General features: G+C 39.8%; 1 protein-coding gene across 1 annotated transcript in view; it reads right to left on the bottom strand.

Moving 5' to 3' along the window:
* Positions 1 to 4,984: 4,984 nt before the first annotated feature.
* HS1BP3 (HCLS1 binding protein 3) overlaps positions 4,985 to 17,804 on the bottom strand; it is a 44,925-nt gene continuing 32,105 nt past the window's right edge. The window contains exon 7 of the mRNA XM_089477733.1: positions 4,985 to 6,054. Within this exon, the coding sequence (XP_089333859.1) occupies positions 5,832 to 6,054 (223 nt within the window). The 3' untranslated portion in view covers positions 4,985 to 5,831. The remainder of the gene's footprint in view (positions 6,055 to 17,804) is intronic.

Consider the following 17,804-nt stretch of genomic DNA (forward strand, 5'->3'; position numbering starts at 1 on the left):
AATAATATACAAGAGCCTATTTCCTGTTGTTTGCACAGTTCTGTTTATGGAGTGTCTGATCGGATATTTAAATAAGGGTTTGTGGGCAAATATTTCATTACTTGCATTTTTGTCTCAGGCTATATTAATTATCATGATTCTAAGTCATTACATAAAAGCACCAAATGTCTAGGTTGCTGCATCACAAATTCTTTCAGTCATGAATTTGCAGCTGTGGAGCACTGGCCTTCAAGTGTTCAAGTCTCCAAGGCTCACCTTTAACCCCAAGCTACAATATGTATTTGTTTTGTCAAATACAACAGCCCTGTCTTCTAACTCAGTGCAACTTTAACTGAGGGTCTATGGACTGAGGCCAGTCTGCAAGCCATTGGCTGCTGGACTGTTACAGGTTTCCAGGAAAGAAAGGAACAGTTGTAGTCAATGAGCACATTGAAATATGAAACCCTGAGGGAAGAAATGCTGTCTCCCCACATCAGAAAGCTTGGGAAGCACTCTTCAAGCACTTGTCATTCTATTTACTTAACTTTGGTCCATTATCTGGACTAAAGCATTTTAACTCCACTCTTCAGAATGCATTGTTTGTGCCATTCCATGTGTTAAATGTTCTAGATTATTATTATTATTATTATTATTATTATTATTATTATTATTATTATTATTTCTTACCTGCCTTCCTCCTTGAATCAAGGTAGAGAACAACAATTAACAGGCAAACAGCAGTCAGTTAAAACCACATCAGTTAAAAACACACATCATTTTAAAAGTACAAATAAGATGTACACACATTAAAACAATCCACATTTAAAATTTCTCATTTAAAATTCCCTATTTAAAAATCATCAGGATAAGCCTGCTGGAAGAGACTGATTTTAATGCTCTTTTAAATTCAGGCAGCATATTCAGCTGTCATCTCTTCTGGCAGGTCATTCCACAGTCTAGGGGCAGCTGAAGAAAAAGTCCTTTGGCGACTGTGGCCAACCTAGTCTTGACTGACTGGAGTAAATGTCTGCCAGAGGACCTGAGTGTACAGGGAAGATAATATGGGAGGAGGTGATCCTGTAGGTAACCTGGACCCAAACTATGCAAGGCTTTAAAGGTAATAACCTTACAGCTGGAAACCAGAAAGAGGTTTAGAAACAGCAAGGAAAAATTAGAGAACAAATGGAAAATATTTATACAAAATATTATTAATGTTATACAAAAGCCTGACCGTCACCACTAGGGTTGATAAGGGTTACTCAGTGTGATTCAATTACTGAAGCATAGCCTCTGGTATTTCACAGATAAAAACAGGGAGACATGTGGACAGGCAACATCAGTGTGGTTAAGATGACAAGGGCGCTCGATAGACGGGCCCTATGGGGTGCCGTCGTCACGTGCGAGGGGAGGCACTTTCGGACGCCCCTCGCATGTGACGAGGGCATCAAAATGGCAGTGCCCTGTACATACAGACGCCGCGATTTTGATGTGATGGACGCCTAGCGTCTGCATGTCTCGGTGGGGTTGTGACGCTGCAAGTGCCCCATTGGCGCCTTGCGGTGTCACAACGGCGCCGCAAAAAGAACCCGCTTTTTGCAGGTTCTTTTTGCTGCGTAAGGGAGCCGCACGGTTTGTCCGCTGCAGCTCCCTTGCGCAGCAAACTGTATCCTGCCTAAAGTTATTAAAAGGGAAGAACACCCAAGCTAAAAGAAGCTAAAGCAGTTTGCTTTTGCATGAGCCTCTCAGGAAGGGCAAGACTCCACTTCCTCCTTTTCTCTCCTCCCTGCTTATTAAACAGAGAGAAAACTGCTGTTGCACTTTCATCTCAGTTTGCATCAACAGAAGATAAAGACAAAGGGGAAAAGTGAGAGGAAGGCCCTTTACAGACTGGCGAAGTGCCAGCCTGTGGGTGGGGTGAGGACTGAGCGTCCTCATGCTCAAAGCCCTACTGCCACCTGTGGGCCTCCATCTTGGCATGTGCCCATTTACACGGAGTGCACAATGATGATGCAGCTCTTGTGAGGCATCCAAATGACACAGAGCCAAAGGGGTGTTATCACACTGCGTGGCAGTGACTATAGCACCCCTTCAAGGGGACAAAAAGGAGCCGGTTTTTCCGGCTCCTTCTTGTGCTCTATGGAGGCCAGATCAGTGCTGTGGCATTTGGTTGCCACAGCACCGATCTGGGGCAGGAAGGGGTGGCATCTCCCTTCCTGCCAATCTGTAGAGCCCCAAAGAGAAAACTGGAACATTGGGACAGGTGGAGTGTGTGGCGAAATGTGCCTATCTTCACCTCATAATGATTGGCATTCATAATAGCATAGGATGTGCTGTCTTCCATTTATGGCTGGCTGTTGCAAGTGAAGTGCTGGCCTCTTGGCACTCTCTTTACTTCTAGGAATGTCTCTGGCTCCCTGTGCCATTCTAGAAAAACAAATGTGCTGGATGGTGGGTGCCTTCAAGTCATTTCTGGCAACCCTAAGGGGAACCTATCATGGGGTGTTCTTGACAAGATTTGTTCAGAAGTAGTTTTCCATTGCCTTCCCCTGAGGATGAAAGCATGTGAGTTGCTCAAGTTGGTTTCATAGCCGAGCTGAGATTTGAGCCCTAGTCTCCAGAGTCATAGTCCAACACTGAACACACTATGCCATGCTGGCTCTGTAGTGGCCATGTACTTTGCTTTGAAGCCTTGCAAGACACCCAAGAAATGTGAAAAGGTACACTGGGTGTAGTGATGACCAATATGTGTTTGTGTGTTGCCTGTGCTGTATCTTTTGTCTTGTCTCTATCTATACATGCATGTATGCATCATCAATTTACTTTGTCTAAAATGGCTATATTGTTTTTGGGGGGCATGACTAGAGGATTCTGAGGGGTGTAGTGCAAAAAAGTGAACCCCCCCCACTCCAAAATATATATATATATAGAAGTGATCCTAGTGTTTCATTCACATTACCATAAAACAGATTCTTTTGACTTTGGTGCAAAGACAAATACTGACTTCAAATTATTTCCAAAAGTACCCCCCAATTCCACCGTCCCTAAAATTAGATTTTGTTTTGAGTAAATAAAGCCAAGCTTCCTACTAAATCCATTGAAAGAGCACTTACTGGTAGTTTCTGCAGGTTATTTGAACAACTTGTCCATGTAGACATAAAAGAGCAGTGAAGGATGAAAAACGTGACAAAGTCCCTAAAGATGTTCCATAAAATGGTATATGATGAAGGATTAGGGAGGAACAGAGGGTCAGAGCAGAAGCTGAGCCTTTTGTAATTGCATTCTTAAATGCCCCCTGAACTCAGTGGGACTTGCTTTTGAGTAAAATACACTCAGATTCATACTGTGCAACTATTAATCCTAACTGTCAAGCTGTAAAGGAGGCATCTGCTCTCTGTACTCTTCCCTCTGACAGCCCCTGTCTGTAATCCATTCCCATGAAGAAAAAGAAGGAAAGGTAAACAGAATGATTTTATGGGACGATTCTGCATTTTCTTGGGTGAAGCAGTTGGAAGACATGCGCTACAGGCAATTTTTCATTACTATATTAACTTTCCCAAGCTTTATACTTGGGATAGTATTTCAGACATAGTATTTCAGACCTTCCCCTCAAAACATCCCCAATGAACACCCCAGTTTACTCTCACTGGTTGGAATTCTGCTGAATTTTTACATCTTTGTTAGTGGATCTATATCTGCAGGAATTAGAATTGGACAGTTCCATTATGTCCGTATCTAGCAGAGTAAAGCTGGCAAAGTCTCTGATGTGCAATGGGAGCAATGAACAATGAGACTAATATACAATGGTATGTGCATCACATTAGTTCTGATGTGCATCACTTTGGTCCTGATGCACATCAGCCACCAATGCAATCTTATGCATATTTGCAAATCAATGAAGGGTTTTCTTAGTGCCTCTGTTACATAGCTAGGTAAACATAAAGCTATGTAACATAACAGGTCCTATAGGGTTCTGTTGCCTGTTTATAAACTCCACAAGGATGCAGATTATGTGAACGGACAGTTCTACCCACAGCCAGGTTGTGACTCACTGCCTTTCTGCAGAAGTCCCTTCTCCATTAACTATTTCTAACTGAGGAAAATAAATTTTGGCATAAGCTTCTGTATCTATCAAACTGGAATTGAGTCCTTGAAAGGTGCTACAGGATTTCTTTATATCTTCTATTGCTAAACTAGACTAACACAGCTATGTTTTCAAATCCATTAGCTTGTACGGCTAATGAGTTCTTATGATGTCATATAATGGCATGCAGTTTGATCTACATAAGTATTTGTTACTCTTTTCCCAGAGAATATTTACTTTCAGCACTAGTTAATAATTTCACTTTATTCAAACAACTTTTAACACTTTTCTTCCCTTTTCAATTGGTCTATATTTAAAAGGCAATTAAGACAGCAATATAGATTCAGAAATATGTGATATGGCTTCAATTTTCTCTAAGATTTTCTGTGGGCCTCAGTCACCTGAGCTGAATACAATGAGAAAGTCATGGACAGGTATATGTACAAATGAGATTTTAAAAAAATGCCCAGAAAAACATTGTGTCTAATTCAGTAATATAAAATATAATTATTTACATATGGGTCAAGAGACTGGCATTTAAGATGGCTTTTACACAAACTCATAAAATATCCATAAGCCTTCACTAGGTGGATCTAGGTGCAATTCACCTCCTTCTGTCCAATGTACAGCTTAATCCCTCCAAGCAGGAACAAAAGAATTGAATCTTTTAGTAACAAATAGTAGAGTGTATCTCTTAAGAGTGAGGCTGGGGCTATCTCCAGTCTGTGAAGATACTAAAAACAGCAAATCCAGGATCAAAACACTGTATAGGATGCTCCCATTCTGTCAGTGACATGACAAGCTGCTCCCCAGTTCTGGAGGTCTTTGTGCATTGCCTCCAGTGCATAAGGGGGCAGGGAGAAGTCAAACCAGGACTTTGGATGCTACTCTCAGAAAACCACTTGGATATGTTCTTAAGTAATGTTGTTCCTTTTTTTTTTTTTTTTTTTTGCGCCATAACCTTTGGAAGGGAGCTATGGGTCTAGGGGAGAAAATACTTAATCTATGAGCCAAGGTTGTCCCAAGATACTTTGCTCCCTAGGCCAAATGAAAAAATGGTGCCACCCACACCATTCCATGTACAGAAGGCAACCAGACTGGCAGTTGAATCTTAGGACCATACTGACAACTGAACAGTGTCCCTCACCAGTTTAGGGGGTGAAGGCAGGCCAACCCAAATGAGAGAAATGACCAGAATGAATGCTTTTGTAGCTGCCACAGCTGGTCTTCAAACATCTGCTATTTGAGGTTATTGCCTTCTTATCTTCCCTGGTAGAGTAGGACTTCACTTCAGCCACAGTTTCCACCAAATTCTTTCCAGGACAGATAAAATGAAGAAGTTAAACTACTTCCAGTTTACAAAGGTTAAAAAAAAACAACAACCCATAAGTTTATTTAATATTATTTTCCCACCCACATTGTTTTGTCTGCACCCTTTATTCCTTCTTAACACATATAGCCTTTCAGCAAAAGAATCATTTTGGCCCAAGCTATGCTATATGAAAATGTTTCAGTAGCATGAGTGATATCTGTAGTACACAGGCATAGATTTTTCAACTCAATTGTTAAAATTCTCTAAAAAATAAGGCATCATTGATTAAACCACAATTGCTCTATAGTACATTAACTGAGCAACACTCTTCTCTCCTTGTCAAAATGAGGCAGTGTGTGAAGAGGCAACCAAGATCCCTGGGTAAAAACTCTTTCCGTCTACATGCAGAAGGCTGGTGTTGGGACATCTCCCTGAGAAGGCTCATCCTCTGTTTCTTTTTCAGAACAGACTTGGTTCTTCACTGCTGACAGATTCATTTTCCTGAATGTACTTGAGAATATCCACCCCACCCATGTCTTGAATCTTCTCTTCTGCTGGCTTTGCTTTCAAGGTTGTTGATAAGAAAACTTTAGGGGCTGTTGTTGGAGGCTTCTTCGGTACTATTGGCTTAGGTGGCACCTTCGGCTTGGGTTTCCACATTTTCTCAAAATCATCTTCCACTCTGTGCAAGGGAGGAAGAAATACAGTAAGAGGTGAAGCCTGCTTTATTTCAACTGAGTAACTCTTACATTTAGGGCTAACTTGCACTGGATGATAACAGAGCTGTATCTGTCACTATTATAGCTCATTGACAGAACATATGCTTTGTATGGAGAAGGTCTCAGAGTCAATCCTCAACATCTTTTTGAAGAGATGAGAAGTGTTATATCCAGATAAACCCATAGGTATTTGGCTATGAAGAGCAACCATTATTATATTCCACCTTGCCCTGCTCCCAAATCAAGGTAGCATAGCTATCTAGACCTTTCGATACCACTTTTCATTTCAAAAGTCCTGAAGCAATTTACAATATTAAAGTATCAGCAGCCACAAAATACAATACAATCAAGCAATAGAATGATTAAATACCAATAAAACAACTAAACAATAAATTTATTTGCATTAAAATCACTAAAGCCAGTGGAGTGTCTGACTATGGTAACTAATCAGGAAAGTGTCTTGCCAAACAAATCACTGAGCAAAGGGGAAATATTCTGCATTGGGAGCCCACCTGATTTCAGCAAGGAAATCATTCCATAAAGTGGAAGTTTCACAATAGAGGAAGCCCTCCTCCAAATGAATCTGGTCACACCACAGTACAGTAGGTAACACATCCCCTGACCCCCAGTATGTGGTTAATAATAATAAACCACTTTGTCTCTTTGCTGTGAATCTCGTATCATGAGAAAAGCAGGACAAAAATTCAGTAAATAAAATAAATAAATGAAATGTGTTGCTCCTGTTGCATCCTGCTGGTGGGATCTCTCTCTTTCTCTCTCTCTCTCTCTCTCTCACACACACACACACACACAGAATTCAAAGATATAGCCGTGTTAGTCTGTGGAATCAGTATGTAGAGAGATCTTGTAGCACTTTTGGGACTAACTGAAAGAATGAAATGGGCAGCATGAGCTTTCATGGACTTCAGTCTACTTTCTCAGATGCATTTGAGGAGGTAGACTGAAGTCTACAAAAGCTCATGCTGCCAATTTCTTTCTTTCAGTTAGTCTCAAAGGTGCTACAAGATCTCTCCACACACACATGAAGTAATAAAGAGGTGTGGGCCATATACTTTGGATGAACAAAAATATATACAAGTAAATAACTTGTTAGATTTGTTTTGCCTATGGGAATGTCCAGCTGGATCTAGTTCTTGAAAGTAAGTGACAAGGGAAGAGAAAGGAAGAATACACCAAAATATTTGCATTGCCCTCTCATTAATTAAGGCTGCACTTCACATAAAGCTGCACCTTAAATGTACCCACAGTTTGTAGATTCCACAGAATGTTCTGTAGTGACTAATTCTTTAGTTATTAAAGAAGGTTCTGCAAATGTACAAATTACCTTATGTTCATCTTACAGTTGTGAATATCTAGAGCATACATACCATTATTTGTCTTCTTTCCCTTCACATTTTCCTTTATTTATTTATTATTTAGAGTGGGAAATGTGTACATGTATTTCAACATGTTTCCACAATAATTTACAAGAAAGGGAAAAAAACACACATACACATGCACACACATACTTAAATACACTTAACAATAATGAAATATGAAGGCTAAAAATGACCAGTGGGGTGAAGCTAGTTCTGAAAGGCCTGGAAAAATAAAAAGTGATGTGTTTGGTACTGAAAGGATGACCACTGGTCATTTCTAGATCATTCCATAATGTTTGTGCTGCCCATGACAAGTCTGTCTGCTTGGTAAGCATCTTCCTCATATTTCTCAATTTCAATAACATTATGTATAAAATCACCTTCAGATTATGTTTATAAGGTATGTATACAAAATTTAAATGATTTTTTTGTTAAGACTTTGGTCCCATGTCCAAGAAATCTCCTTATGTATATGCAAATATTCCAAAATCTAAAAAACTCTGAAATCCAAAACACAATAGTGCCACATTACTACGTAGAGCTCAGGACTATAGACCAGTTAAAGATATATAACTCCATTACCTTTTAAGTGTGGAAGAAACTTCTACATGCTTTACAGAGAACATGAATAATGTTGGCAGAAAGAAGCCAGGTGCACTGACCAAAAGATAGGCACCATTTCTCTTCATGTTTCATAATGAAAGCACTGGGATGCCACTTATCTCATTAGCAAGCTCTGAAAAATATTATTTAAAAGCATCTTACAGCTAGGAGTCAAAAATGCTGCTATACAAACAAGAAACCATTTGTTGTGTATTACACCAAGCACGACTGGAATAATTTCTCCATATATACAATAGTAAAAAAGATCCTGTAAACCACCAAGCAATTGTCTTGTTAAATCTTTCTTCACTCTTAGAACGCTCTAAATATTTGAATGTTAAAATAGCAGGTGCTCAGAGAGATGTATTACAGTTATGATTTCTGACATAAATAGGTGTGACAGAAGTTCTAGATTTCTTTGGAAGAAGCCAAACGGTATAAAAGCCAGATTTAGCTCTAAAAATGCATGCAAAAAAATCAGCTATTCTGTTCATTCTTTTTAAACATCACATCTCCAGTACCATTAAAATAATTCCAAGTATTGCTATTGACTTTGACAGCTACAAAATAAAATCCTGTTTTGTTTTGTTTTACTTTATTTTTAGAAGATGTTTCTAGGATCATTGTTTCAGGCAAGGATGCCCAGCTCAAGGAATCACAGTACCACTTCAGCACATATGCACTGCAATGCTTCTACTTTAGCCACCAGGCAACACAGACAAGGTAGATATCAGGTTAACATGCCTTCAAGTTTCCTATTGTCTTACAGCACATAGATGATTTCCATAAGGTTTTTAGGCAAGGAATACTCAAAAGTGGTTTTGCTAGTTTCTTCCTCTGAAATATAGTCTATAGTCATGATGGCACGCAACACCATTTCTCTTGGACACAGCAGGCGGAGGAGGAGGAAGAGACGTGTGCCTGTTCACATTTTAGAATTGTGTCTGAAACAGCCTACTTCATATAGGATTAGTATTATCACTGATGGTATGTAGAAGACATTACCACTATAGGTTGAGTCTCCCTCATCCAGAATTCTGAAATCAAAATATTCCAAAATTGCCCACATGGGCGGTGGCTATATTGACACCTTTGCTTTTTGATGGTTCAATGTACACAATTTTGTTTCATGCACAAAATTATTAAAAACATTTGTTACAAAATTACTTTAATATAATAATAATAATAATAATAATAATAATAATATTTTTTATTTATATGTCCCGCCTCTTCCAAGGATCGAAGCGGGATTACATCATTAAAATAGCACAGTGCAACTGAACAGTCAATAAAATACTAATACTGAATTAAACATCCCTATTAGTTCCTTAAAATCTCCAAACATCAATTCATATACCATCATACTTAGAGAGGAGGGATGTCTTAATCATCATCTCTATACCAAATCTGATGGGAAAGCCCACCGGAAGAGATCCGTCTTTAGTGCCTTCTTAAAGGCATTGAAGGTAGTGATAAGACAGCTCTCATCCAGCAGACTGTTCCATAATTTTGGGGCTACAGCAGTGAATGCTCTATGAGGTTGTGGTTAATCGAGTATTATAAGTGTATAAATTATATATAAAACATAAATGAATTTCCTGTTTAGACTTGGGCCCCATCTCATTATACATATGCAAATATTCCAAAATCCAAAAAACGTCAAAATTCAAAGAACTTCTTATCCCAAGCATTTCAGAAAAGGAAGACTCAACCTGTATTTGTTACATAAATCCTGAAGTCATTAACCTTTTTATACAGCATGAGGATCTAAAACATCTACATCAATATCAAGCCAATTAAATGCAATTTTTGCTGAACAAAGGTGCCATTAAAAATCCAGGATACTGCAACATTTTATGGACAGTCATAAAAACAAACCAAGTAACTACGGTATCCAAAACTATCAAGAAACGTCACCTCCTTGAAACATAATGGGTAGTAGAACTCTGTTTATAAGGTTATAAAGAAGTTTATAGTAACCCACAAGAATCTACCTTCTATTTTTAAAGGTTTATTTACAAGAAGAAAATAATTCCGCATTCTATTTTTAAATTTAACTATGCTAAATTCAGTTTAAGAAGGAAACACTCTGTTTGAACTTCTTGTCATAATACCATCATGATTTTACTGCAGGCTGGTCCTAATGGAAAATATCTATGGCTTCTAAATAGGTCAAATGAACCAGAAATGGTTGTCATGCAAGTTCCAAAGAATAAGCAGCTTGAAATAGATGTGATACCACTCTTCAGCATCTACCCTACAAGAGGGAAAATATGCTTATTATCACAGCTCCAAAAGATTAGAAACTGAAGGGCAAATTTTGCAAAAATTAAAAAAGGACTAGCAAACAGCTACACTTGATATGCAAACATTGAAAGGTCACCTTAAGGATCAGGTAAGAGGCTTCTAAATAAGCAGACATTAACACAAACTTGTCTGAATGGAAGATATTGTACCTGTTGAAGAATGAAGAGAATTCAGCCTGTTAGCTTTAGTCCTGTCAATGGGCCTTTTCCAATAAGTTGTATTTTTGTGACTGAACATAGGGAGAGAATATAAGCATCTCTTCTGAGGTGAAACAGCAAATGGCACACCTCTCCCCTATTTATCCAGGTCAAAGAGCATTATAGTCAAGACTAGCAAAGTTATTTCGGCACATGAGTATCTTACAAACAACTCATCCCGTCTTTGGAGCTTAAAAAAACCTCAACAACAACATGGAAAAAAAACCTAACAATTTGCTACCCTGTCACAACAACCATATTTTCTGCCTGAGATTGCAGGATTTGTTGGTCTTTCTGCAGAATCACTGGATCTTATATCTGAGAAGTCTTCACAATTGAAATAAAGATATATCTTCTAGAATAGTACAGTAAACATGTCCAGCCTGCATAGTTTAAAGAGCATCCCTACCTGGTCATAGGAATGGATATACTATGACTAAAGAATCTGCCCTATTTGCAGATGCACTTCCTTTATAGCTGGGGTAATGAGCATCAATGCGGTATATGTGCAAGACACATGCAAACACCCTTGCACTGAACCAGAGAGCACAAAAATCAGTTGGGAACTTCATCCTTTTCCAAGGGATTTCTCTCCCATCCTGGACACTCTCCTTCAGACATCAATCAAGACCCTGAGACTTGACAACTGCAATAGTAAGGAGGACACCAAAAGCTGTGCTTGTCCCCATGCCTTACAGCAGCTAATCTGCCATGTGATAAGTGTCTCTGCCCAAAACCCTTAAATCTAGGCAACTATAGAAAGTTTAGGAATGGTGTTTATACTGCACTCATCCTCAAAGAAGGAAGCAATTGTGGAACAGGGTGAGATGATGGGAGAGCTCATGGAACCAGCTGAAATTAATGCCAAGCCCCTTTGTTGGTCTATGGAACTGAACTCAGTCCATCTGATCAAGTCAACTGACGTTTGCTGCCTCATTAATTCAAAAACGCTTGGTTGAATTTTAAGTAGAGACTGATTTTTATTTTGTCTCACAAGTTATGTTTAAACCAACATACGTCCTGCCCCCAATCTTGTTTGCTTTATGACAGTTAGCTAGATGCCATGGTAACATGCAAAGGAGATATTTAACACAGTTATCATTAAAGAGGTCATAATGGAAAAAGCTCAATCAAACTCTCTGGCTTGGACTGAGTTTGCTCAATCATTTTTCTTTTTTTCAAATGCTGCCAAACGTAGAGGAAAACAAAGCAAAAACAACTGCAGCTGTTAAGGCTCATTTTAGAAAAGTCCACATTAGTCAGAGAGAAAGGTGGGGTTCAGATACAATGGGAAACAATGTTTTCCTGCTAGGAAAATGAGATGTGGCAAGCCCAGGCCTCACACCCTTCCCACACCACTTCTGCTGCGCACCTATAAGAAGCTTTCAATAAAAACCAATTGATAACAAAAATTGGTTTTTATTGACAGCTGATTGTTCAAAAAAGGATGGTTAGGAATAAGTGACAATTTAAAACCTTGAATCTGAAAACTCTCCCATAATGAAACAGATTCAGAAGCTGAAAAGCAAAATCAGTTTGGCTCTATCTGGTCTATATGAGCATCTACCAGGCAACAACTCTACTACAGTAAAAAAAAAAAAGGTTTGTTTTTGCCTGAAATATTGTCTTAAACATGTGTCTTAACAGCTAATTTCAGTCTGTTTATTGCAAAAACATATTGTGTTTTCTAGAAAGTCAAAAACAATATAGAGTTAACAACATTAAGGCCTTTTTTCACTTGATTTATTCCTGTAATTATTAGCAAGCTAAAAAGGTTAAATTCATTGTTGTTAGTATTTGCTTGTAAAATGTTAGTGTGGTTCACTAATCATTACATTAATTATTCTGTTATTACTAAAGAACCCAAAGACAGTAACCACACCAGAGCTCCTGCTCCATAATCAAGGGCCTAAAGCCATGAGATCCTGTCTTACCTTGGAGGCTAAGCAGAGGCTGCCCCTGTTAGTAATTGGATGGGAGACTACCAATGAATCCCAGGTGCTATAGGTTATATTTCAGAGGGAAGAGCTGAAAAAAACCCTCTGAATATTCCATGCCTAAGAAAACCCTATGAAATTCATGGGGTCTCCAGTCAACAGGCAAGCTGAAAGCACATACACATACACACAATCTGCAAAAGAATGTTTATGTTCTATATAAAACCTCTCCAGGCTTTAAATAGCAATTTATCTCCAATCTGAATAGTGAGTCAACGAGTCAAAATGTACTATCCCATATGCATACAACAATAACATCAGTCATATGGACCTAATTAACACTGAAAGGAAAATGTGATCCCTCATTATTTTTCTTTTAAAGAGAGCAGATTAACATAATACATTGTTGTTTGCATGTTATTTCCAAGCTCTGCTAGAGCATAATTCTATGCCACTCTACTTAGAAGTAACCTTCACTGAATGCAATGGGAATTATTCTTAGATAAGTATGTAGAAGAGAGCAACCATAGAAGGGCGTGAGACAAAGTGTCAAAAACGGCGGTCTGCCAGTGCCTGTTTTTGTTTCTCAGGGACAGTGCAGCTCCCAAAAGATGCGCCTCCACCGCAGAGCAAAAAGAACCCGGAATTTCCAGGTTTTCTGTGAGACGTAAGCGACGCATGGCACCGTATGGACACCACACGGCGCTTACGTCACAATGGTGGTGGCCGTGTACATGGGGCGCCGCCACTGTTATGCCACCGCCACATAGTAGAGTTGTGAGGCATGCGGTCACTCCACCCCCGGGCAACCCCATTACATGTCCAGGCTGGTACAAAGCGCCAGTCTGGATCAGGCCTAAGTCATGCTGATCCCATTTTTTCTTGAATGCAGGATCTCTCTCACTCTCCATTGAAGGATTCTCTTCTTAGTGGGACAGATTTGGCAAGGTTGAGAGAGAAACCAAAATATGATAGGGAGAAGAAGAAGGAAAATGTAGGTCTGGATTTGAACTTGAATCCTAGAATCCTGAACAAGGCCTGAAAAGTTGTGGTGTGTGTCTTTATGCAGTAAGTGTTGTCCAATGTTCAAAACATTACTTTTCTGTGATAGGCTAATCAGTCTTCATCAAGGCTAGATATTTTGGACCACAACTTTTTACTATCCCCAGACAGCACAGTCTGAGTGATGCAAATTGAAGTCCAGCTCATTTAAGTGTTGGAGCAAACTGGGCTGGATTTGTTTAGGCTGCAACTTGGATTTTTTTGAGGTCTGACTTCCCATAACTGCTCTGGCAGATCATAGAATCATAGAATTGGAAAAGACCACAAGGGTCAACCAGTCCAACCCCAATCTGCCATGTAGGAACTCACAATCAAAGCACCCCCGACAGATGGCTATCCAGCCTCTGTTTAAAGACCTCCAAGGAAGGAGACATCACCACCATCTGAGGGAGTGCCTTCCACTGTCGAACAGCTCTTATTTTCAGCAAGTTCTTCCTAATGTTTAGGTGGAATCACTTTTCCTGTGTTTTGAATCCATTGCTCTGGGTCCTTGTCTCTGAGGCGACAGAAAACAAGCTTGCTACATCCTAAATATGACACCTCTTCAAATATAGTAGCCCTTCCCAATTCAGGACCCCCCCCCCCCCGAAAATGGCAACTTGCAAATATTACAGTCCCATTGAAAATCATGGTGTGTGTGAGCAAGTGCTGCCATTTTATCCCTCTCCACTTGTCCCTCCCACAAAAAGCAAGACTGCAGACACTAAGTCCGCAAAAAGGGAGGGACAACTGTACTTAAACAGGGCTATCATATAGATCTTCATTTCATTCTCTTGCTGACTATCCCATGGTAGCTAATTGATCAAGTACTAAGGGGGCAGTCATGTCATTTCCAAATGTAGGGAAGCAATCCACAAATCATCCCTGCTCTTATACCACTTCCCTGGAAGGCATGTCTCTCTCCAAATGTTTCCAGTTTCAGTAGCACTATGCTGCCATTCAGCAGAGGTAGACAGATATCTCAGATAGTCATGAAAGGAAATTTATGTTGCTACTCATGCATATTTTATTCTACTGCCAGGAAACAGGGATAAGGACAGGTGGAATTTCCGGTCTCATGTGCTAAAATAGCCTGCCTGGCTTTGATCCTGCCAGCTTTGTAATGGGTGGGTATGTCTGCCCCGGGAGCTGAAATGCCTTGCTTAGGAATCGTTCCTGGGGTGAGGGAAGCAGGTCCCATGTTGGTGTGAAAATGAACTTTGTGCCAGTCTGTGGGCGGGGTTAGGGTGCAGCGTCCACACACTGTGTGCCCTACCCTGCCCCCAGGATGCCCGTCCACATGGTGTGTGTCATGATGATACCTCTCTGATGCTGCATCCACATGACGCAGCGCCAAAGGGGCGTCATAAAGCTGCACCGCCACGGCTATGCCACCTCTTGGAGGGCTCAAAAAGGAGTTGTTTTGGTGGCTCCTTTTTGTGCTCTCCAGAAGCCGAATCAAGGCTGCAGCATGGGGTTGCTGTGGCCCCAATCCGGCCAGAAAACAGCCCCTTAATCCCAGAGACAATTAACTGACCCACTGGATTCAGAACTACCATTTTCTTCTGGCTTTATAGGGACTTTATTTATCCCAGCCCTACACATTTCCACTCAACCTGTTTTGGTCTTGTGAAAAGGGCCAATTGTCACTGAAGCGATGTTAGTAACCTGAAAAGATCTGTCTGTTCTAAACAGATAGACCGCTCTATCATGTGTTCTTTCAGTATAACTGTCAACTGTTACAGATAACCAAATGTTTCACAGGCTGCTTGGTATTATACATGGCATTTTACTCTGCAGAAGCAAACTATCTTTTTTGTCTAACACAAAATTACTGACATGCCACTATTTTTTATCCAGGTTTAGAAAACAAATCGGCATAATGCTGGACCTGAAGAAAACACTTCTCAACAAGTTCAAAGTGTAAATACAAATGAAATGTTTGAATCTAATTTTGTCTTGGCTCACTAAGTCAAGGACAGGCAACTTCTACAAGTCAGGATAGCAAGCATACACATGCACACACACAAATACACACCTCTGCTTGCTGTGACACAGCCCATTGCTGTTGCGTAATCGGTGTAGAAACAAGTATTTTTATTTTGCCTTAAAACAAGCATGAACATCACGAATGGGGGAAAATTTGGAATCAACGCCATTTAAAATTTTATTCTATACGAATAAAAGAGAACTACTATAAAATAATTTGGAAATGGTATTTAACGCCTGTAAGGTTAAGTCATATAAATAAGAATTATTCAAGGTTATGTTGGAGAGGGTGTCAAGAGATAGGCACTTATATGCATATGTGGTGGGGTTGTAGAACCGTAAGGAAATTTTGGCAAATTGTATTTGAGGAGATAAAAGAAATAACAAAAATTGATTTAGAATTTAGTCCAAAGATAGCGTTATTATCTTTATATGATAAAATTAACTGCACCCAAGTTATAAAGGATCTAATTACAAATTTATTAACAGCGGCGAGATTAATGATAGCAAAAAAGTGGAAAGACCAGGGAGATTTACAAATACAAGATTGGTATAGAGAGATTTGGCAAATAGCAATTAATGATAAGTTAACTAGTGAAATTAAGTTTAGAAGAGGAATAATCAAGAGAAATGATTTCGAAGCAATATGGAAAACATTTGTACAAAAAGTTTTAGGAAAAGAAGGAGGTGTTTTACCACCAGAGGAAGAGTTACAATTCTGGAGATAGAGTAATAAGAAGACAGGCTCGGGTGATGGGGAGCACTTGGGGGAAGGGGGGGAATTATGAAAAAGATATGATGAAAAGAAATATGAATTAAAGTTAGATAAAGTAGTAAAGAATGGAATATAAAGGGATATATTATATGTATGGGGAATATAATGTAAAAGTCTTTTTTATATATTATTGTAAGGTGGATTTAATCAATATTTTATCAATTTATTATAATAACATGTATTAATTTCATTCTACCAATAAAATAATTAAAAAACAAGCATGAATACATGCTTGATTATTGAAATAAAACAGAAGAAAGAAGACAACATACATATTCGTGAGTGTGTGTGTGTCTGTTGTGTGTGTGAGAGAGAGCAGCTTTATCATTCCAGTAAAATCAAGTTATGCCCTGCAAACACCATGTCTTGGAACACTGGATGTGCTGCCAAAGCAGAAGAGGCAATATATAATTAAAAATTACTATGGGTAAATTAGGGCAGGTGTCACTGATATGACTTGTTAATATTAATACATTTTGCATAAACTATGACTGTCACGGTGTCATGTTTTTCACAGGACCTCACACAGTGGAGTTTATTTCCAGCCATTAAGAACTTGTTATTAAAACTTTAAAACATTACTAAAAGTGTGACTGCTGGCCTGAACATTTTACATGTACACTTAAGTGCTGTAATGTAGAATTTTATAGATCTCTTCTTTAAACATACAGCGTGGTTTAATCCTCTGAAATCATGCTTCTTGGTTATAGTAGCTCTTTATAATACACATACGTGCCAGGACAAAACTGGCCCAAATGGATTATTATCAGTCTTCACTAACTGAGCCTTTCTGGTTGGGAGATGATGAGAGTTCTGGTCCAACAGACATAATAATAATAATAATAATAGGTTTTATTTATATACCACCCAATCACTGGGAATCTGAGCGGTTTACAATAGAGGGGATAACAGACAGTTCCCTGCCCACAGGCTTACAATCTAAAAGACACGACACAAAAGGAGAAGGGAATGGTGAGGGAGGGAGGGAATCAGGTCCAGCATTCTTCTCTCCCTCTGAGGCCTGGACCAAGGCAGATGGACCGGAGGGAGGGCTCTTCTTCTTCAGGCTAGCCCTGATGGAACTGGGCCAGTCTACTCTCTCCCTCAGAGGCCGAAAGATGACAGTAAGGGAGGGAGGAGCCTCTTTCTTCAGGCTAGCCCCTGATGGTACTGGGCCAGCCTTCTCTCTCCCTCAGAGGCCGAAAGATGACAGTTAGGGAGGGAGGAGCCTCTTTCTTCAGGCTAGCCCCTGATGGAACTGGGCCAGCCTTCTCTCTCCCTCAGAGGCCGAAAGATGACAGTTAGGGAGGGAGGAGCCTCTTTCTTCAGGCTAGCCCCTGATGGTACTGGGCCAGCCTTCTCTCTCCCTCAGAGGCCGAAAGATGACAGTTAGGGAGGGAGGAGCCTCTTTCTTCAGGCTAGCCCCTGATGGTACTGGGCCAGCCTTCTCTCTCCCTCAGCGGCCGAAAGATGACAGTTAGGGAG

The sequence above is a fragment of the Sceloporus occidentalis genome, unplaced genomic scaffold, assembly GCF_023333645.1.
Source record: "Sceloporus occidentalis isolate IW3139 unplaced genomic scaffold, rSceOcc1.0.p SCAF_12, whole genome shotgun sequence".
Taxonomy (NCBI): domain Eukaryota; kingdom Metazoa; phylum Chordata; class Lepidosauria; order Squamata; family Phrynosomatidae; genus Sceloporus; species Sceloporus occidentalis.